General features: G+C 35.4%; 1 protein-coding gene across 10 annotated transcripts in view; it reads left to right on the top strand.

The window, feature by feature from the left end:
* Positions 1-16,443, top strand: part of LOC117326326 (cell death abnormality protein 1-like) — a 30,940-nt gene extending 14,497 nt beyond the window's left edge. For 6 of the 10 annotated variants that reach the window (XM_033883025.1, XM_033883027.1, XM_033883033.1 and 3 more), the window contains 11 exons: positions 817-912; positions 3,582-3,677; positions 5,247-5,342; positions 6,184-6,279; positions 6,481-6,573; positions 7,105-7,200; positions 9,255-9,350; positions 9,530-9,631; positions 10,145-10,235; positions 10,605-10,657; positions 13,885-16,443. In XM_033883025.1, coding sequence (XP_033738916.1) covers positions 817-912; positions 3,582-3,677; positions 5,247-5,342; positions 6,184-6,279; positions 6,481-6,573; positions 7,105-7,200; positions 9,255-9,350; positions 9,530-9,631; positions 10,145-10,235; positions 10,605-10,657; positions 13,885-13,970 — 1,001 coding nt within the window. In that variant the 3' untranslated portion in view covers positions 13,971-16,443. Of the gene's footprint in view, positions 1-816; positions 913-3,581; positions 3,678-5,246; positions 5,343-6,183; positions 6,280-6,480; positions 6,574-7,104; positions 7,201-9,254; positions 9,351-9,529; positions 9,636-10,144; positions 10,236-10,604; positions 10,658-13,884 lie in introns of all 10 variants that reach the window. The other 4 variants (XM_033883029.1, XM_033883035.1, XM_033883026.1 and 1 more) reach the window with 3 other exon arrangements.
* The last annotated feature ends 2,997 nt before the right edge of the window (positions 16,444-19,440 follow it).

The raw sequence follows: 19,440 nt of genomic DNA on the forward strand, positions 1-19,440 counted from the left end.
CATGTACATTTATTATATCTTGACCTTGTACACTCCTTGACCTTGCCTTTTTAAACTCAAAATAACAACCAATCAGTTATTGAATTCAGAAACAAATCAAATTAACGGTGAAAACCTTAATCTTTATAAGGTTGTGTCCTGTTTTCACAAAATATTGCCGGAAACAGTAGTAATAAGGTAATATAGAAATACCTGTTAAATGAGGTTTGACCTTGGTAAACTACGAAATGATTCCTGTTTACTTCGTTTACTTGTTTGTGAACTGTATCTTTATACAGATATTTCAAATGTATTAACGTGACCAGATTACCATCGCTAAATTGTCACGCCTTGTAACATTGTAAACTGCCACGAAAGATGAAATATTTTGGTGTATATGTCGAATATTTATGTACTAAAGATTATGAAATATTAATTTGTGCCGAGATCGAAATGACCATTAACTGACAGATTGCACACATTTCAGCCTAATATTAATATCCGAGTAAACTCAAGCATGCCAAATAGAAATCTATGGGCTTAATATTGCTTTGTGTGTTTAACGACTAATCATCCAAATAAGAACCAACACAATTCAAAAAATGTCAATTAAAATAGACAATTCAGTAAAATCATAGAAATATGATGTTCAGTTGTTAGTTTAAAGTAGAACATGATTGTTTAATATGTGATGATAAAATATATCAATATAAGTTTCACATTTTCTATTTAATATCCCAAATAGCTTTATATGTCCAAGTAACTAGTTTACACTCCATGTTAATATCTACGACATAGAAGTAAAAAATGATTAACATATTAACGGTTTGTTTTCAGAATGCATTGTGGGAAAGCATGGACAATTTTGTGGCGATGACTGCCCACTTAACTGTAAAGACATTGTGTGTGACCGGGATTCTGGTTTCTGTACTGGTATGTACCATTGAACACATTACATTATGTAACCTGCCCTGCAGGTAGGGCGTAAGAATTGTACCTGCTGCACCAATTGCTTGATCGTAAGAGGCGACTAAACTTGGGATCTTATCTTTTCTCTTCTCTCTTGATAACTTTCTTCTTCCTAATGTCTCCTTTGACAATGCCTTACTTTTGGCCTTTAGTTGAGCGTTCGCCGCTGTGAGGAAGGTTTTGGGTTCTGTCTCCTAGCCGAAACATACCAGAGTCTATAAAAATGGTAGTTGCTACTTCTGCTTATCGCTCAGCATATTAGGAGTGGGACGACTGATTGGCCCGTTGTCAGTATAATGTGACCGGATGGGGTGTGCTGCTGGGTGTCTTCGGCAGTATGCTTCAGTGAGATAGCACTTTAAATCGGCAAAAGTTCCGGCCTATCACAAGGAGACTTAACACGAACATACCACAGCCTCCCAAAACACATACACGCACCCACCACACACATGCATGTCGCACGCATGGGACATGCCGTCCTTAAATGACATTGGCTGTTAATAGGAGGTTAAACAAAATAAACCAAAACAAACATTATGTAACTCAATATTACGTAGATTAGGATATATCGATAAATTACTTGCACTGACCATTTCTTGTGTCTGATTTGATGAGGGGGACCTTAAATCCATCCCTGATTAAAACTAATGACACCAAATCAATGTTTATAACAAGGGGCACCACTAATATTCAGATAACATACCCTACTTACTAACAATGCTGTATTTATTTAGGAGATCATTGTATTTTTTTATGTTTATTATTTTTACCTCCATTCACCTTAATTGCTCTTTAGCCTATACCTATAAGAGAATACCTTGCATATTCTTTTATTAAAGCGATGCAGAATTTTTTTTTCTTTTAATGTTTGAAGCTGAATCAGCATGCTTTGATATTAGATAATTCTGTACTGATGTCGACCATAGTTGGCATAATGTAAAGCACCTACCGTTTATGTTGCATTTTACGTCGGTATAATAGGTGACATTTTATTAATAGGTTGTTGATGTAAACAATGCGCTACATTTTCCTTTCGATATCAGTGTTTAGGACGTTGCATAGTGGTCTAGATCTAAATCTAGATCTAATTTCGTTAAATCATTTCCCGATTACGTACAATGATAGATATAATCTTTGTGTTTCTATATAAAAAATGTAACCGTTCTTTTGAATAAGAAATTTTGAAGTATTCTTAACCCAAACGGCTAACATTCAGATTAAAAAAATATTAGTAGCTTTTATGTCTTTCAAACATCATTTCATTATCATTGATATGAATAAATATCGTTAAACCTGAACCTGCGAAGGTTCGAGAGGCTTCGTCAGAGGCGTGTGGTGTTCAATTATGAGTCTAAATCATATTTGTATCTCCCAGACAGGAGAAAAATTGTATATTAAGATTTCAAGATTTCAATATTTTTATTGATACACTCAGACACATGAAGATGTGTAACATGGGGACATTTGTGACAAACAATAGAAATAAGCATGACAAGGTGGATACATACAGTGCATAATACAAGTAACTACACTTGTTAATATAGATATACATTCAAATCAAAAGCATCACCTTTCTTAGAAACAGTGCTAGATTGGTCATAATTTTGATATTGCAATTTTTCAGCAGACGTTCTAATTTAACCAGAGTTGGATTTTTTGAGAAAGTAGTGAGCTACATGTGTTTTCCTAATACAAGTGTTTTCTTTATTTTGACATTTAAACAGATAGTGAAATGCGTCCCCGATACTACTCAAACATAAATTACACATCCTATTTTCCCTTGGAATATCATGCCATTGTCCAGTTTCAATGGGGAATTTGACATTTGAAGTACGCAATTTTGTGATAGTGATTCTATTCGGATCTGACAACTCTGTTAAAAAACTTTCAAATGTAAATTCTTTTTTTTAGTTGCGAATAAAACTGACCTTTTGAATATGAAGTTTCTAGATCTGAAAACCATTTTTGTATGAATGTGTCACGTAAACCTTGTTTTACGTAATACTAATACAATTTTGCATTCATGTGTAGTTCATTGTCAAATATATATGTATATCAAGTATCATTCAAATTTTCATGGTCTAACCATTGGAATCTCATTTAACCGTTGCGATTCAACCAGATTCATTACAAATGGTAGTTGCTACTCCTGCTTAGCGCTCAGCATATTAGGAAAGACGACTGGTTCGCCCGTTGTCAGTATAATATGACCGGGTGGGATATCCTGATGGGTGTCTTCGGCAGTATGCTTCAGTGATGTGGCACTATAAATCGGCAAAAGTTCCGGCCTATCACAAGGAATTTAACATTCTTATCTTGACTTTCGGTTCTAATTGGAATCTTCCCAACTCTCCATCAATCATATAGTTTTGTGTATTAGATCTAACATTTAATATTCTTTTACAAAACTTAGATATATTATTTCTAAAGACTTGAGATCTTCGTATCCCCAGACAAAAAAAAAAAAATATTACATATGACGTCAACTGTCTCTAACACGTTAATGAAAACGAATGACGTTAACAGAAGCCCCCCCCCCCCCCCCCCCCCCCCACATCCGAAGCTTGTTATCGAAAAGAATTTGAACCTTACTACACTTCATTCTTTATTCCTAATTATGTAAACATTTACAGAATGTGTCGTTGCGAAGTTCGGCAATACCTGTGATCAAGACTGTTCTGTAAACTGTAATAACAGATTATGTGCCCAGGCCAACGGGTTTTGTAACGGTAAGTAGATGATTAAGCAAGCCTAAAATAACTACTAAATAACATATTTTGTGTAGATCGTTCATGCGTTTTAATGGCATTGCTTCCCTGTATATACTCAGGCATGATATACCACTTTAAACCTCTGTATGGAAAACGTGCAATATATATATATAAGGTAGACAGAAAAGGTAAGTCGGCATCACCACAGAAAAAACATAAATAGGCCTGCTATTTCGGAGTATTTGATGATGGAAATATATATATCTTCAAACAAAGTTCCTTGCGTTCTATAAACTGAAATAAGAACTACACAAATGATATAGATATAATTATGTCATGTTTCCATATTGTGTTCCTGGCAAGTTTGGTAACACATGTGAACAAAACTGCTCCGTAAACTGCTTAAATAGACTTTGTGCCAAGGACTCCGGGGAATGTGATGGTGAGTGATTTGTTAATACTATTATGGGCAGTTTGGTCCAGCAAGGTTAATAAATCTGACACGACCTACTTTTTATGATAAACGCGTTTTTAAGATAATATATTTAGAGAATTAAAAGTTTTCTAGACAACGAACCTAGTTCATACCTCTCCTTCTCAAGACACAAAGCTGAAAACGTACAATACAACAACAAAATGACATCATATAAACGTATTTTTATTATAAAGTAATGACAAAGCAATTGCCTATATGAATTATTGGAGTCAATGATAAATTTCAAACATAGTGATGTTGTTTCCGATTGTATTGCTTAGAAAAGAATATTTATGTTGCCATTGTAATTTTCTTATAACTGAATTTGATAAGTTAGTTCAACATTGAAAACATGTACATTTATTATATCTTGACCTTGTACACTCCTTGACCTTGCCTTTTTAAACTCAAAATAACAACCAATCAGTTATTGAATTCAGAAACAAATCAAACTAACGGTGAAAACCTTAATCTTAATAAGGTTGTGTCCTGTTTTCACAAAATATTGCCGGAAACAGTAGTAATAAGGTAATATAGAAATACCTGTTAAATGATGTTTGACCCTGCTAAACTACGAAATAATTCCTGTTTACTTCGTTTACTGGTGTGTGAACTGTATTTTTATACAGATATTTCAAATGTATTCACGTGACCAGATTACCATCGCTAAATTGTCACGCCTTGTAACATTGTAATCTGCCACGGAAGACGAAATATTTTGGTGTAAATGTCGAGTATTTATGTACTAAAGATTATGACTTATTTATTTGCGCCGAGGTCGAAATGACCATTAACTAACAGATGGCACATATTTAAGCCTAATATCAATATCCGAATAAAATCAAGCATGCCAAATAAAAATAATTGGACTGAATATTGCTTTGTGTGTTTAAAGACTAGTCATCCAAATAAGAACCAACACATTTCAAAAAATGTAAATTAGAATAAACAATTCAATAAAATAGAAATGCGATGTTCATTTTGTAGATTAAACTAAAACATAATTGTTTAATGTGTGATGATAAAATCCATCAATATAAGTTTCACATTCCATGTTAATATCTACGAGATAGAAGTAAAAAATGATTAACATATTGACAGCTTGTTTTCAGAATGCATTGTGGGAAAGCATGGACAACTTTGTGGCGATGACTGCCCAGCTAACTGTAAAGACATTGTGTGTGACCGGGATTCTGGTTTCTGTACTGGTATGTACCATTGAATACATTTACACAATATTACGTAGATCAAAATAAATCGATAAATTACCGACAACTATTTTGTATCATAAGTTGAGATCACTTGCACTGACCATTTCGTGTGTCTGATTTGATGAGGGGGACCTTAAATCCGTCCCTCATTACAACCTATGACACCAAATCAATGCTTATAACAAGGGGAACCACTTATATTCAGATACCATATCCTACTTACCAACAATGGTGTATTTAGTTAGGAGATAATTGTATTTTTTATGTTTATTATTTTTACCATCACTCAGCTTAATTGCTCTTTAGCTTGTAAAATGATTGCCTATACCTATAAGAAAATACCTTGCATAGTTTTACTCTTTTATTAAAGCGATGCAGGTTTTTTCCTTTTAATTTTTGAAGCTGAATCAGCATGCTTTGATATTAAATAATTCTGTACTGTTGTCGACCATAGTTGGCATAATGTAAAGCACGTACCGTTTATGTTGCATTTTACGTCGGTATAATAGGTGACATTTTATTGATAGGTTGTTAATGTAAACAATGTGCTGCATTTTCCTTTTCGATATCAGTGTTTATGACGTTGCATAGTGGTTTGAAGTATTCTAAACCCAAACGGCTAAAATTCAGATTTCAAAAAAAAAAAAAAAAAAAAAAAAATAAGTACAAGCTTTTATGTCTTTCAAACTTCATTTCATTATCATTGATATGAATAAATATCGTCAAACCTGAACCTACGAAGGACACATTGATGATGTATGACTTTATCTTAATTTCTGCTAATTACATTTACAACTGAAATTCAGGCGTTAAACACTCCCCGTAATCTATCTTCCAGAATGTGTGTCCGGAAAATATGGAAATACGTGTGTCCAGGACTGCTCTACAAACTGTAAGGACGGGTCGTGTGACGGACACAGTGGACGTTGTACAGGCGAGTGACTTATATATCTACATTATAACTAAAAATAGCAACTATTTGACCGGGATTAAAAGACAAATATATTACTCGGTTTTATACCACCTCAAGTATGATCCATCTTAATAATTCGTGATTATATATATTTGGCAACTAAAATACTTACAAAGACCAGAGAAACTTTATTAACTTCATTATTTTCGACTTATGTTTTAGAATGCATCCTTGGAAAGCACGAAGAAAGCTGTGATCAGGACTGTTCTGTAAATTGTTTGGACGGATGTACAAGATACAACGCCACATGTATAAGTAAGATAAAGGTTTTACTCCACTAAAATAGAAACGCATAACACAAACTAAATCAAAATAAATAGTTGAAAAATAAATTATGTAATATTTGCTAAGGTAATACAACATGAAGGATATTCTTTCTCGACAATCTACACTAAAATCGTCCAAGCGTGACTAAGTCATTGTCATCTTTTGTGTCTTTAGTACGAACCTAGTGACTGAACTGTTTTCAACCCATCATTCAATAGGATTGTTTGGAATTTGTCACATTAGCCGCTTTATTTTTCCACTCGGAAATTTTGATTTTGGCATTGATTTAATGGATGGTCATACGCAAACTGCAATCGGATGGTACTTTTATAACAATGTGCTACTGGCTCGGCTCTTAATCGTTTTATTGTTCATCTGTCATCCGCGTAAAACAATGATCAAGTACGACCTATTATATTTATTTTTGAGAGATGATCACCAACATTTAATCGGGTCTTCATATTCTCCCCATTCTAAATAAATGAAGGAATAAAAACATATACGTTGTATTGCTTTCAGAATGTATTACCGGAAAACATGGAGACGCGTGTGATAAAGACTGTCCGATGAACTGTGAAGACAATAAGTGTGTCCGGCCCACGGGGCTTTGTAGCGGTAATATTTCTTATTAATATATATTTTTGATGTTGTGTATATTACTTATTTCCATCAACAATGCAGTCCATACTATCTTATGTAGCCATCGCTGAAATAAAGATGGTTCCTCTATTCTTTACAAAGGCATTTCACATATAAACATATAATTAGGAGTATATTGGAGTCTGTTTAAAACCACAGGACGTGGGTATCTTGTTTGAGAGTGTATGTTTATATTTGTATACCCCCCCCCCCCCCCCCCCCACCGCAACGAAGTCGGGGTGGGGGGTGGGGGGGGGGTATACTGGAATCAGGTTGTCCGTCCGTCCGTGGACACAACGATATACCGGCTACTCCTCCTAAACTACTGATCCGATTTCAACGAAACTTCATGGCAATAACCCTTATACATTGTAGATGTGCGTTATCTATATCACGTCGTTATTTTTTGGTTACGATGGTAACCAGGGCACAAAACTTAGTTTTTTGGGCGAGTTTGTAGATGCAACGATGTACAAGCTACTCTTCCTAAACTACTTATCCGATTTCAACGTAACTTCATGGCAATAACCCTTATACATTGTAGATGTGCGTAATCTATATAACATCGTATTTTTTGGTAACCAAGGCACTAAACTTAGTTGTTTTGTCTACTCCTGATATGGTTACCATGGTAGCCAGGGCACAGAACTTAGTTTTTTTCATGACAATAATCCGTATACACTGTAGATGTGCTTAATATATATCACGTCGTAATTTTTTGGTTACCATGGTAACCAGGGCACAAAACTTCGTTTTTTGGGCGAGTTTGAAGCAACGATGTACCGTCTAATTCTCCTAAACTACTTATCTGATTTCAACGAAACTTCATGACAATAATCCTTATACACTGTAGATGTGCGTACTCTATATCACGTCGTAATTTTTTGAATAAATCCCATTCACACTTTACCTTTCTCATAACTTTTTAAATATCTTATTTGTATAAATTGATCAATTGAAAAGATTTTCTAATGTGAAATCATTTGATAATGTCATGTACAACAAGTTATTCCTAATATAGATAAAAAAGAATTAGGGTAACCAAGAAAACTGAATACGAATAAGTGAGATTCAACTGTATATCTCGTTTATTGTATAAATGAACACATAGTAACGATGTGGGTTGAAGGAGCGGGGGTATGAGTTGGCCCTCTGGACGACAGTTCTAGTTAATAACGTCCTTAGCGGTTTTAATGTAAAGATGTTACAGTGGTTGTTTCATAAATATTTTGGGATAGAACATGTTTTCATTTGACACGAGGCTATATCTACGGTTCAATCAGTCGGGAATTTTGACAGTATTTTTATGCATACTATCTTTTTTATTTTATTTTTCACATATCCGTTTTGGAGTTTCAAATCTCCCAAATGTTCAGACATAAAATGATTTGTGATTTGTCATTTTAAAATTATTTATAATATAAAGTATGTTTCAGAATAAAACAAACCATAAAATTGATTGTTTAGATATGGTCTCAATGGCCGTCATGTTATCAAGTATAAATAAAGACCATTATTATTATCAATCAAAACAAAAGTCATCCAAACGAATGAATAAAAGTCTAGCAATAGACAACCTTTTCCACAAGAAAAGTTATTTATGTGAAATATATTATTTTAATAACCCTGTATATATTTTCGGAACAAAAGTTCATTGATTAAGTCTCAACCACGGAATAGCATGTGAACCCTACAGGTTTTTTTCAAGTCACAGACCCTCCTTATTTTTTTGGCCAAAGACACAGAATTAAGCTTTTTCAATGACAAAAGCTGTTTTACTTTCCAATTTTACACTTTAATCCAGGTTGAAGTTTAGATGAGTCTATAATTCTATCACGTCTGTTATATTGATTGATCGTTATTACCGATATATGTACTTCATATGTTAAGCTTTGTCGAGACACCTTAACCACTCGGCCACCGCGGCCCCCTTTTTCTGCGAAAACCGAGATTGGTGTCTCGTAGGAGGTGTTGGCGTTATAGAGGTGCAGTCCATACAGGCGTGTATCTTATCGTTTTCTTACTTGTAGGTTGTATTACTGGGAGTTATGGTGTAACATGTTCCCTGACTTGTCCTGTGACGTGTAAAGACTTCGTGTGTCATCAACAAACCGGCCAATGCTTAGGTTAAGTAACATGAAACAAATCAACATAATTAATGTCATCAAGCAATGAAATGATAAAATTGGAAAGCAACTAATACGATTTCCTAATTTCTAACGAAATGTTAGTTACTTAACAACATGTAAGTGTTACAACATAATTGTATTTTATAAAGGATTTTCAATGCTATTATTCTATATAGATTGTTATGCTGGAAAGTACGGAGTGGTGTGTGGCGCTGATTGCCCGGACACATGTACGGACAACATATGTAGTAAGGACGATGGACAATGCCTAACTACTAGTAGGTACACGTGTTAATGTCTATTGTATCAGTAGAAAGATGGCGGACAATGTCTAGCCACCAGTGCGTACGTGTGCACATTGCAATTAAAGTTGTTAAAATATACATATTAATTCCGAACAAAAATGCACTAGATTCTAGTAAAATTTAACAAAAACTAAAATCAAGGTTTTGGTTTTGTTTTTTGTTTTTGTTTTGTTTTTTGTTTTTTTTATATTATTTTTGGGGAAAGTTTGTTGGCTTGTGTTTATTTATTTAGATCAGCAACATAGATCATAACTATGTAGGGATATACCAGTCTGAAAAAACATAGTTGTCATGTTGACCAAGTGAAACGTGTAAATCAACCCAGTTTACCTTCAATACTTTCAAAACTGAGCAACGAAACACAAGCTTTGCATCCTTTCATAGACAAATCAACTTTTCAAATAAACATATGTAATGAAATGTATAATACGAGTTTCCTGTACTAAATTAACGTAATTATTAAGATAACAATTTATTGTATTACAGCCGATTCCAAATTGATCATAATAGCTGTTTTGGCCTCTGTTTGTGGACTGCTGATAGCTGCGTTGATCGCTTTAGTATTATACCACATACGGTAAGTATTTAAGTCTCTTGTACGCATCAACAATTTAGTAGTACAGAATTAATCATATGCATACTGTTGTGTTAAGACGTATTTTATAAATAGCACAATTACCTTTTGCATTTAGTGCTTTTTAAGTGTCATAATACTAAACTTAAATTATCTTTCTCCCAGATTAAGCAATATATAAATATAAAAAAGTTCATGCTTTTCTTTTAAGCAACAACTAAAGAAACATATAAGTAAAAGAGTCCATTTTAAATAACGTCTAAGTTGGAAGCTGTGTTAGCTCAATCGGTATAGTTGTGAGGCCGTCCCAGATGATCCTGACTGTCCATCTGGCGATACATACTTGTAAATAGTTATCTTTCATATTTGCAGAAGCAGACAAAAGAGAAAGAACTCGTCAAATACGGATACAAATTCGAAAGAAGGTAAGGGAAAATTATCAAAGATACTATGAAACCGGGTATGTTGAAGCTGTTGGCAAGTGCTGGCTATTTGTTTCGAACGTTGGGCGATGGAAGTTTTTGCGATTTTTATATTTGAATCGTTTCACATAGAGTGCATAACTGACTGTAAGATGTGCCTCTTCAAGTCATGTCTAAATAAGATGCTCATCTGAGAATGTCTTAACACTACGAGAACAAGAGGCCAAGGGCCACGTAGTTCTCTGGGCATGGTATTAGTATTCAATTTCTTGTTGTCAATTTTCTTGCATTTGGTAATTATAGTTTGTTTGTCTGAACGCTGCCGCTTTATAGTTGACCAATGAAGAGGCCATTGTACAGATACTTTTATGATTGAACATTAATCCAGCATTTATTATAATTTCATTTAGGGCATATGCAGGTCAAAATGGCCTTAGAAATCGACAAGCCGTCAAGCAATTTTGTTTTAATGCGCAACGAGGGCTTGTCGTTGCTTCTTTACTCATTTTCCATTGTAATATGCAACCTGATACCCCATCATGATATCTGTAAATTGAAAGTGTGTTTACATTACCTAGATGTAAAAAAAACAAAACAAAACATATCGTTCAATATTAATCCTAGGATGTATTGATTTAGAATCAATATACATGTATATGTATATCACAGGCGTCTGCGCTGGTTAGTATTGATAGGGAAAAAATTAGCCCCTACTCTTACTATAAAGACTTTCCTGAAGAGCAGCAAGAGCTGTGAACTCGCTAGAAAGTTTGTTTGTTATATATATATATATATATAGAGGAATTCAAAATATCTCTGCCGTTGGTCGCATAGCGTTCTAGTGTTGAACATGATGCAGTCACGCTAGTATCCGCCTTCGGCCCACGTTTGCCGAAGGGTTCATTGTGGTTTCTCCAGTTACTAAAACATTATTCTTATTGTATTTTATTGTATTTCCAGTACTTCTTATATATATTATGTGATTGTATTTGTAATTTTTTGTGTTTTGATAAAGGGGCGGATTGCCTCGAAAATTTAACAAGCCTTATTGTTTACACTGTTTGAATTACTTCCTTGCCCCATATATATATATATATATATATGGAAAAATTAAAAAAATGACTCAGACAACAGATGTTGTCTGAGTCATTTTTTTTAATTTTTCCATATATTTTCTGCCACAAGGACTACTATTATTTTTTCTCTCTCTCTATATATATATATATATACATACAATTGAAACGTTCTTTTTTAAGAACACCGAAGTGGCGCAGCGCTATAAGCTGCGTGTATTTCTGGCTAGGCGATTGGGTGCCGTAGATCGTGAGTTCGAGGCCTGGTCAGGGCACGAGTCAAAAAGTTGTTTTCCTTATATACATGTACATGTATATATATATTTCTTGTGATTTCGACTTCAAATTCAAAATTCCAGCAGACATATTTGGAAATATATTTCAAATGTATGATTTCTTCTTAATATAACCTGTCAATTCTGATCCTTAATTTCACTTGGCAAACAACAATCAAAATGAACAAATAAATAATTAATTGTTATGTATATGGAATTAATTAGTTTTTAGGCCATATTGTTTTATCTGAAAACAAACCAAACAAGTCTAGCTCCAGTATCCTGGCTGGTACGTGTCTGTCAACGCTGGGGCAGAGTAAGGGGAGAGTTTAGGTCACTAGAGGTCAATTTAAACAACCCTGGTGTGATTAAGACCCAGAGTAATCTGGCAGTTGGTTTAGTTTATTTTAGATTAATAGGTTTTTAGGTGGCTTGAGAGTGGGAGACAATGATGTTTTGGTCAGCTGGTGTTTATATGTTAAGGTGTACATACCTGTTATGGAGTCCCTGATTTGGTGACCATATAGTACGAAGTTGAATGTGGATATGTACTAAATGTCTGTAAATAAACTGTAAATAGTGTATTAACACTTGTTTGTGGTATGAACCCCGTCACAACATTTTGATGCAAACCTTCATATTTCATATATTGCCATTTACCAACCATAAATATCTAGTTTCGACAGATTATACTTTACATTCTTGCATGATATCTGTTGATTTGCACATTTAACTGACATTTCCCTTGACAACAATACTAGGAGTTAAATAATATTTAAAGATATTTATCTCCTGTTATATTTCACTCCCAACTTGTAGTAAGCACGTACATGTATTATAATACAATTATTCTGATGCAAATTATATGGAATATTCGTAGTATGTATGGAATTAAATAATGTAATGTGTGATACTGATTATATGTTAACCACATGTAATAAATTTGCTATATATAACATTATGTCACATGCATTATATAAATTTGCTATAAATAACTTATGTATTTTATTTTCATTAATTCTTCAATTAAATCTTATTATTTGATGATATAAAGCAATGCATTAGTATGTACCAGGACAGAGGTATTTGTCCCCAAACATATTCAGGACTTGTCCCTTCACTACACTGTAGACCACAGACACACGTGTGTGTTTCCCCTTTAGTGTAAACTATTCCTTAGGGAGCAGTGGTTGAAGCCCTGCCTGGACAAAATTAATTGATACTGTCAATGGTCCAGATAACACCAACATACACAAATTGCACTGAATCTAGCTCGTATTACACCGTTGTTACTAAAAATAGACATTAAAACTTATTTTTTCTTAAATTAAAAGAATTCCAGATGATATCGAATATTGTAATTGTTATCAACACAGCAACTACACAATACCTATAATCTGGCATCACAACATACAGTCATGAATGCACAGTTAGGCTTAAAATCTGTTTACAAGGTGCAAAGCAGCAATATTTTCGACCGCTGGCTATAATTCTCGGTGCTATAAATAGCCCCAGAGAACTAACAAACCGCATTATCATATGTAATCTTTCTCCATTCACCTTTACCAATCTATTGGGCTTCTCATTGAAATTTAAAATTACAATCTAACATTTTGCTCTTTATTTTTGTGTCGGTGGTCAGCAAAAATGAATAAAGATATGTTAATGCGGTTGAAATTATAAACGATAGTACCTCAGCTTACCTACCGAAGACTTTTTCGTCAAAATTCTTTAAATTCTTAATACACGGCATCATACCATAGCTATATACATGTATTTAAACCTCTTTATTAACTTCTCTCGGTGAAAGCTTAATATGTGTGAGATTATGTCGATTGTCCTTGTGTAATTTAAGTTTCTCTTCCCCTCATTTGCCTTGCAGAACAATCCGTTCCGGACACGGGGTATACGTCTCTTTCTCATGATCAAGAAGAACCTTCCCACGTCTACGAAATGGTGGTCACCTAGTATGCTAGATACGTTCATCAAATTCACCAAGTCAGGTCAATGACAAAACCGGAAAAGACCACTGACATTCTGCTGTGATGGCTTAATCACTTCAGAAAATTGTTATACTGTTTCATTTGAAACAGGTAACGCCACGAAAAAAATCGAATAAACACGGTACATTTGCTAAAGGGCAAGATATGAGAGTTCACTTAAAACAGAAATGTTTGTTTTTTGAGTGATGATTCCTTTATGTATTTGTCCGGAAATATGTTTCTATGAGTCAAGTGTTTAGAAATTGTGATACGGTTTCATTTGAAACATGTAACGACACGAGAAAAAATGAAAGTACTAAAATGTCAGATATGAGAGTTCACTTAAAAGAAAAATGTTTGTTTTTGAGTGAAGATTTTTTATATATATATCCGGAAATATGTTTCTTAGAGTCCAGTGTTTTAAAACCGTTTTCGTTTTTGTACCAGGCTTTAATTATTCAAATGTACCAATGTATTTCTATTAATTACGCTTTTTCTGATATGAAACATCACTCTAATATATTTTTGTCTCGTGTGTAATGGAGACGCTTGTTATTTATTCCAAACGCTTTTTGTATAATTTGAAAAGAATATTATTCTTTTGATAAAACGACTACACTATAATTTGCACTATAAAATGACACTTACAATGTATGTTTTTTCAGTGCATTTTGGAATATGTGTATTTCTGAAATTGATTAGATGGATTATCATGTTTCTATATATATATATATTAATATAAACACAAGTTGAAAATATGTGAATGTTAAAGAAAAATTATCTTCAGTAATTGCATTTTGTCATATACACGCATGACGATTCAGTTGTACTTTGATTTATGTTGTATGCACAAGGGTTTGTGTATATTTTGGAGGGATTTATGTAAGCTAGCCTAGTGTAATAAGGTATATGTGCCATTTTATGTTTCCGTGTTTTATCTAATTATAAACATATGACATTATCTAATTATAAACATGTAACATATACATGTACACCTAAAGCCCTTGGTATCACCGACGAGCCCGCGAAAGATGACAAACAATTATGTCTTGTCCCAAGACCACTGACGAGCCCTATAAATATCGGAACAAGCTCAATGATGCCCCTGCTATCATTGACGTACCCTAGCGAGATGAGAAACAGTTGTATGATGTCTCTAGTATCACTGACTTACCCTAAAGAGCCTATGAGAAACAGTTGTATGATGTCTCTAGTATCACTGACGTAACCTAGCGAGATGAGAAACAGGGGTCTCTAATATGATTGACGAGCCCTAGAAATATGAAACACATCCGTGTGATGCCTTTAGTATCACTGACGTACCCTAGCGAGATGAGAAACAGTTGTATGATGTCTCTAGTATCACTGTTGTAACCTAGAGAGATAAAAACAAAAATAGCTGTGTGATGTCTCTAGTATCACTGACTTTCCCTAAAGAGATGAGAAACAACTGCATGATGTCTCTTGAATCGCTGACGTACCTAGAGAGATGAGAAACAGTTGTATGATGTCCCAAGTATCACTGACATACCTAGAGAGATGAGAAATAGTTGTATGATGTCCCAAGTATCACTGACGTAACCTAGAGAGATGAGAAATAGTTGTATGATGTCCCAAGTATCGCTGACGTACCTAGAGAGATGAGAAATAGTTGTATGATGTCCCAAGTATCACTGACGTAACCTAGAGAGATGAGAAGCAGTTGTATGATGTCCCAAGTATCACTGACGTAACCTAGAGAGATGAGAAACAGTTGTATGATTTCCCAAGTATCACTGACTTTCCCTTAAGAGATGAAAAACAACTGTATGATGCAGTCAAATTAATGGTTTGCTCCAACGTCTCTTACTATCAATTCATTTTGAAATGTGCTACATGAATTATCTTGTTTGTGTTGATACTGATCCAAATATTCAAGATATGGGCGATATTAATGTATTCATATAGACTGATATATAACATACATGTAGACGATGTACTTCATATGATGTCATTGACGTGTCATGTAATTTGTTGTACTGGTAGAGGTATGATAATGGTCATGATTTGGTAATGATCTGTAGAGAGGTTTATTTCTACTTGTTACACTTGATATTATACTTTGGAATTCCCTGGTAATTTCTAGTGCCACATTCCGGAAATGGACTATCAGATACGAATTGTACATACAGTCACAAACTCGGTGTGACGTCTAGTGCAGGAGAGGCAAGAATCTGGACTCTGACGTACATGTTTTGTCGTGTCATATCGTGGGCAACAAACCAGATTACTTCCCAGAATGCGATGGTTTGATTTAAATAAAGCTTTAATAGTATGCTCTGATTGAAGTTCTAGCAGACCTAACTATGTGAATTTTTACTTTGTACCAAAGATTTGCAGAGCTTTGACTCAATGCTCAAACATATGGTTTACATGTAATACTCTGCCACGTGGCTTAATAAACGTCTATATAAAGTATCGGTATGTGGCCTAATTTGTGTTTCAGTTCAGATTGAATGGACATTCCGAACAAGTTTTGGACTGTTCTGAAACTTTTATGAATACTTTCATATGACTTTTATAATGTTGTCAAAATGAAAATATTTTTGCGGTCAACCAAAATTGGTGGAAATAACCTGTACTGAAGGCTAAATATAAAATAAAACCGCCGAAATATATAGCTCGATCGTTTATCATATGATGTCTGCAACAGATGCAAGAAGCAATGACACATTTTCGGAAATAATAGAAAATCGGTTGTGGCTACATATAAGAACTGATACAGTTCTGTAAACGTGGTTATTTTCGCGGGTGGTTAATTTCGCGATTTCGATACGTAAACTATACGTGTGGGGGTAATTTTCGCGATCGACCCACCTTCCTTCGTAGTTAGAGTATACTCAAATTAATATCAAAATAATACACGTGGAGAAAATGTTCGCGATCAAAAGGGTCCGCGTAATTAGCGTGAATTTCCCCTCGCCTAAATTTCAACGTTTACAGTACAAGTTTGAGAATACTGTCACGCAGCGGTTCAGGAGCAACTTTCTTCATTGCAGTGAAATTTGATATACTTGTGAATTTATCTAGCTTGATCTATATAGAATTGCTATATAATAAATAATGTTTGCCTCCGGATGTTCATTCCTACCTTTTCTGACATTATCGGAGACTCTAGTATCCAGCATGGGAAATACATGTTATATCTCCATCTACATGTTCCAGCTGTATTTGTCAGACGACGATGCATATCGAAAGCGAGACCGGAATATCAAATACATATTAACCTCATCAACGACTTTATCCAAGACAAAATGTTTAATTACAAAAAAATGTAGATGTCTACAACGAAATTGACACTATTTCATGAAACCGCTGATTATTTTTTTTGTCAAATTAGTATTACCAGAAACGATTTCATGAGGATTTTAAAATTGTTGTTAAACTGTGATTAGCCTAATCACCTGTTGAACAACTTGGCCCAGATGTAGACTCCAGTCGTAAAGACGTCTGCAGATATTGTACCAAGCAATTGTGATCCCGATTATCCTCCATAGAGCATCACTTTACTTGTGGATCATCAGTCTGTGTATACACAGGTAGCCAACACTGGGTGTACACGTGAGGTCTCGACCATCGCTATCGAATCAAGATGCAGCTAGGCGACAGTGAATTATATATTGGCGGGTGTGTGGTAATGACACAGATTCAGTTTGGTACTACGGTACAATAGGGTATGGGGACAGGTTAAAGACCTAGATAGGGTTAGGGACAGGTTATAGACCTAGATAGGGTTGGGGGATATGTTGCATACCTAGATAGGGTTGGGGGTTGGGGGGTTGGGGGGTTGGGCAGGTTATAGACCTAGATAGAGTTGGGGGACAGGTTATAGACCTTGATAGGGTTGGGGACAGGTTATAGACCTAGATAGGATTGAGCGACAAGTTATAGACCTAGATAGGGTTTGGGACAGGTTATAGACCTAGATAGGGTTAGGGACAGGTTATATACCTAGATAGGGTTGGGGGATATGTTGCATACCTTGATAGGGTTGGGGGTTGGGGGGGTTGGGGGGTTGGGCAGGTTATAGACCTAGATAGAGTTGGGGGACAGGTTATAGACCTTGATAGGGTTGGGGACAGGTTATAGACCTAGATAGGATTGAGCGACAAGTTATAGACCTAGATAGGGTTGGGGACAGGTTATAGACCTAGATAGGGTTAGGGACAGGTTATAGACCTAGATAGGATTGCGCGACAGATTATAGACCTAGATAGGGTTGGGGGACAGGTTATAGACCTAGATAGGGTTGAGGAACAGGTTATAGACCTAGATAGGAGTTGGAGACAGGTTATAGACCTAGATAGGGTTGGGAGACAGGTTATAGACCTAGATAGGGTTAGGGACAGGTTATAGACCTAGATAGGGTTGGGGGACAGGTTATAGACTTTGATAGGGTTGGGGACAGGTTATAGACCTTGATAGGGTTGGGAACAGGTTATAGACCTAGATAGGGTTGGGGACAGGTTATAGACCTTGATAGGGTTGTGGACAGGTTATAGACCTAGAGTTGAGGAACAGGTTATAGACCTATATAGAGTTGGGGGACAGGTTATAGACCTTGATAGGGTTGGGGACAGGTTATAGACCTTGATAGGGTTGGGAACAGGTTATAGACCTAGATAGGGTTGGGGACAGGTTATAGACTTAGATAGGATTGAGCGACAGGTTATAGGCCTAGATAGGGTTGGGAACAGGTTATATACCTAGATAGGGTTGGGGACAGGTTATAGACTTAGATAGGATTGAGCGACAGGTTATAGACCTAGATAGGGTTAGGGACAGGTTATAGACCTAGATAGGATTGAGCGACAGGTTATAGACCTAGATAGGGTTGGGGACAGGTTATAGACCTAGAGTTGAGGAACAGGTTATAGACCTATATAGAGTTGTGGGACAGGTTATAGACCTTGGTAGGGTTGGGGACAGGTTATAGACCTAGATAGGATTGAGCGACAGGTTATAGATCTAGATAGGGTTGGGGACAGGTTATAGACTTAGATAGGATTGAGCGACAGGTTATAGGCCTAGATAGGGTTGGGAACAGGTTATATACCTAGATAGGGTTGGGGACAGGTTATAGACTTAGATAGGATTGAGCGACAGGTTATAGACCTAGATAGGGTAAGGGACAGGTTATAGACCTAGATAGGATTGAGCGACAGGTTATAGGCCTAGATAGGGTTGGGGACAGGTTATAGACCTAGATAGGGTTAGGGACAGGTTATAGACCTAGATAGGATTGAGCGACAGGTTATAGACCTAGATAGAGTTGGGGGACAGGTTATAGACCTAGATAGGGTTGGGGACAGGTTATAAACCTAGATAGGGTTAGGGACAGGTTATAGACCTTGATATGGTTAGGGACAGGTTATACACCAAGATAGGTTGGAGGACAGGTTATAGACCAAGATAGA

Source organism: Pecten maximus, chromosome 4 (genome assembly GCF_902652985.1).
Source record: "Pecten maximus chromosome 4, xPecMax1.1, whole genome shotgun sequence".
Taxonomy (NCBI): Eukaryota; Metazoa; Mollusca; class Bivalvia; order Pectinida; family Pectinidae; genus Pecten; species Pecten maximus.